This window comes from Brachycentrus maculatus, unplaced genomic scaffold, assembly GCF_059751285.1.
Source record: "Brachycentrus maculatus isolate JH-2025_06_01 unplaced genomic scaffold, ASM5975128v1 h1tg001591l, whole genome shotgun sequence".
Taxonomy (NCBI): domain Eukaryota; kingdom Metazoa; phylum Arthropoda; class Insecta; order Trichoptera; family Brachycentridae; genus Brachycentrus; species Brachycentrus maculatus.
Window position 1 is genome coordinate 1 of NW_028282214.1, and position 3,804 is coordinate 3,804.

General features: G+C 39.4%; 1 protein-coding gene across 1 annotated transcript; it reads left to right on the forward strand.

The window, feature by feature from the left end:
* Window positions 1-2,717: 2,717 nt before the first annotated feature.
* On the forward strand, window positions 2,718-3,526 carry LOC148298801 (procathepsin L-like; the record flags this gene model as incomplete). Its single annotated transcript, XM_088276636.1, has 2 exons — window positions 2,718-2,944; window positions 3,269-3,526. Coding segments are annotated over 2 exons (483 nt in total), but the record flags the coding sequence as incomplete, so codon positions are not given.
* Between the last annotated feature and the right edge of the window lie 278 nt (window positions 3,527-3,804).

Sequence of the window (3,804 nt, forward strand, 5' to 3'; positions counted from 1 at the left end):
TCAACCCAACCCCAACCCCAACCCCAACCCCAACCCCAACCCCAACCCCAACCCCAACCCCAACCCCAACCCCAATTGATCCCGAAGTATATAGTCAGATAATTGAATGTAATATGAAAGGTCGGTGTGATAGCACAGAAATAGTATTAATGATATTATACATTTTAGGACTCATGCAGGGTCATTTTTTCTTGGTTTTGATGCTCACTGGCACTTTCTTCTTTATCATGATTTGCTTTTAAGTGGTGCTGTCGCGGACCTCTCTCGGCTCCATGCTATTGCTTTTCTTCTCCTTCTCCTTCTCCCTCTATTTCTACTTCTCCTTGTCTGCCCCATTTTCAGCAGTTTCATCCCCTGAGTAATCAGAATCGCTCGAATCCCTAAATAACATGAATGTATACTTCTTGTTGTTGTCCTCGAGCTTGGGGTTCTTGGATAAATTTTCAAGTTCCTCTAAAGCCTTTTTATATTTGATTTGAGTCGGCTCGTAAAATTATTAGAGCGACTGGCAAAATGCATGCGCGATGTCCTTATATATATTGATGTTGAAGTGGTAGTATTCGTACTTGCCGAAGTCAGAGCCGCAGAATGATAGCTAGAGTGTGAAGCAGTTTATGATATTTAGCTATTTCCATAGGGCAATGCGGGCTGCACCTTCTCTATCCTTTTGCACCGCGAAACAGCAATCCTTGAAACTGAAAACTGGGCAATTGTTCTTCATCAAAATTGGGAATATCTGTTACTTCTTGCTCGGATCCTTCCCCGAGCAACCATAGATGAATATGTTTTTTTTGCGGTTATGACCATGAATGTCGCAACAGAAGCCCAGCTCGCGCTATTCCTTCATTTTTCGTATGAGCATTTTGGTAAAATAAATAGTGGGGTGTGACTTTTTCGATGGCTCGACCCATTGGCGATTGAGGTCAGCTCCCGAGAGATTACATCTGTAGTTGCCGACAATCACTCCGTCGACATTGAGCATGGGCACAATTTTGAATATAAAATTGTCACGTAGAGTCTTGGCAACTGGGTTATTGCTAACGAGAAACTCGATGATGTACTCAATGATGTATGAAGCCATAGTTTCGCCGGGATGAACTCTGGCAGTCAGAATGATGGCTTTTTTTTCCTTGAGGTTGGTTCCGTATTCTCCAATCGTCAGATAATCGCAACTTGAGTAAGTAGAATATTTACTTATTGCCGGCTTCTGAGAGACAGAGCACTTTTCTTTGAAAACGATTCCTCTTCGTGGGGTCTTGCTCAATATTTTTGAGAAACCTCTGCAGCTGAGTATAAGTGTAGGGATAACAGTGAGCGATGTAAACCGTGTCGTAATCATCTAGGATAATCCAAGAAATACGTTCGAATTTGAGAGTGAATGCCAAACTACAGTAGTAACCAGCACTTTTTCTCTTCATATTCGTGGTGTAATAACATATATCAGTTGCATCTCGGTGCCATCCTAGATTCTTTTGGGACGCGTTTCTCTCAGAATATATCAGTGGCTTCATTCCTACGTTGTATAAGCTATCTGGTTTCAACAAGTTTATAATGTTGAAGCGATACTCCAAGTTCTTGCGTGTGTTGGCTATCGAAAAGAAGTACCATTGAGTGTGCGCATTCGTATTGTAGTCAGTGGCTAAAATTAAATTGTATTAGAATTCAGATTTTTGGATGACTCTCCTCAGATTGCCACACTAGAATCGAGACTCGAAGACTAAAATGGTATCTTATTTCGATTTAGGCATATAGTAAGGAAGCACATCGACCCCGTAGGCTGCGGGGTCCAACTCTTTTGTGTAGGGAGAAGCTTCTTTCGAATCATAAACTATTAAGTTAATGAAAGTCTCAGCGAAAATGATATACTCGACTTATTTCCTGAGCGATTACTCTAGAATGTTTTGTTTGGGGATTTGAACAGGTTCATAGGCGTCGTTAGGTGCACTGAGGTCGGGCTGGCCAGGTAAGAATACATTGTCTGTAATGCTGGGTTATGAGAGTTGTACTTTTTGAAGCAGAGCTATTACTTTGGGTTCCTACATTATGCAACTGATACTTCCTATAGATTTTCTTGTTTATTCCGTAAAAATCGTCTTACATCGTTATGCAAAGGAATTAATTTTCAATTCAATTATAACATCTTATAACTAAAAGGGGAATACATTATAACATAAATTTTAAATATATTTTAATTTTATGCCAAGACTACAGATACAAAACAAAAAGGCACAATTCATTTCATTATTCAAGCAAAGAAACGCAATTTCATTGTATTTCCTGCATATACATCCATTTTCCGTGAATTAAAATAGCTTCATCATTGCGAACCCCCGTTTAATCCTCAATTTTCACAGCAGGGATTATTTGCATTCACATGTTTGCTAAATTATATCATAAAACACCCATCGCAGAGTCTTCTGGCTTCTGTTGCACAAAAAAATTTAAAACCGTAAAATCTTAAGCATACATCCATAATATAAATATATTGCACAATGCGAAGGTCGTTAACACTTGTCATCATTTTCGTTTTATTTGTCGGACTGACTGCTTCTGCAGCCTGCCCGCCCTATGCCGAATACTGTTCAACTTATAAAAAGGTTTATTCACCAGAATAGTATGCTCGACGCCAACAAATTTATGAGGCCCGATGCGCGAGTTGGGCTAACATACAAGGCAAAAGCTTTCAAGTCGGAGTCAACTCCAAAACGGATGTGTAGGAATCCGAGCTGACAGGTAACATTTTCGGTGACTTAGGATTGTTAATTTCGCAAAATGAAACCACTAAGGTTAGCAGCGCTCCTATTCAGCAGAGGCTTGGCCAGCCTACTTCGTTCGACTGGAGAGACAGGAATGTAATTTCATCTGTCAAAAACCAAGAGCAATGTGGATCATGCTGGTCGTTTGCTGCGGCTGGCTATGCTGAAGCAAGATTGGTGTTGCTGGGGTAGTACGACAATACAGTGGACCTTTCTGAGCAATACATTTTAAAGTGTACTGATGAAAGCACTTGTGATGGTGGCTATTTGTAATATGCGATGGACACAGCTCGAAACGTTCCATTTGATACTGATTATCCTTATAAGCCTTATTAAGAGTCAAAAGGAATATGTACGGCCTCTACAATCCGAGTTGGAACAAAAAGATTAAGCTACTATAACTTGACAGACGGACAACTCGAAACAATGCTCCAAAAATAGCCTGTATCTATTGCCATTGCTTCTTAAGGATGGGTGAGCTACACCTCAGGTGTTTTCTAATGCGGAGCGAGTTCCAAAATCGATCATGCTGTCCTCCTTGTGGGATATACCGAATCTTACTGGATCATTAAGAATCAATGGGGCGAGCAATGGGGTGAAAATGGATACATCAGAATTTCAAAGGATCGTGATAGTAATAGAAATTGCTGGGTCTCGTCTGCAGCCCACGTTCTCACATCAACATCATCTGAACTCTTCTTATTGGCAAATAAGTTTTTAGTTCTCCTCAGCATTCTCTCGATACTTGGATTTATCGAATTCAATTGATGCTCCTGATTTGTCCCAAAAAATTAATCTATATGATTATTAAATATAAAAATTCACACTGAAACAATGCCAACTTCTACTTCCTCAATTAAGTCTGGCATTATAGGAATATGTAAGGCATCTATAATTCCTATCACAAACTTTGTGTCGAGCAACTACAAATCGACATATTTATCGCACGAATTGCATTATTTATTTTTTCAATTATACTCAACTTTAATGGTCAATCTCATTATTTAATTTAAAAATTGTGAATTATGAGTATATACGATTCAGAATC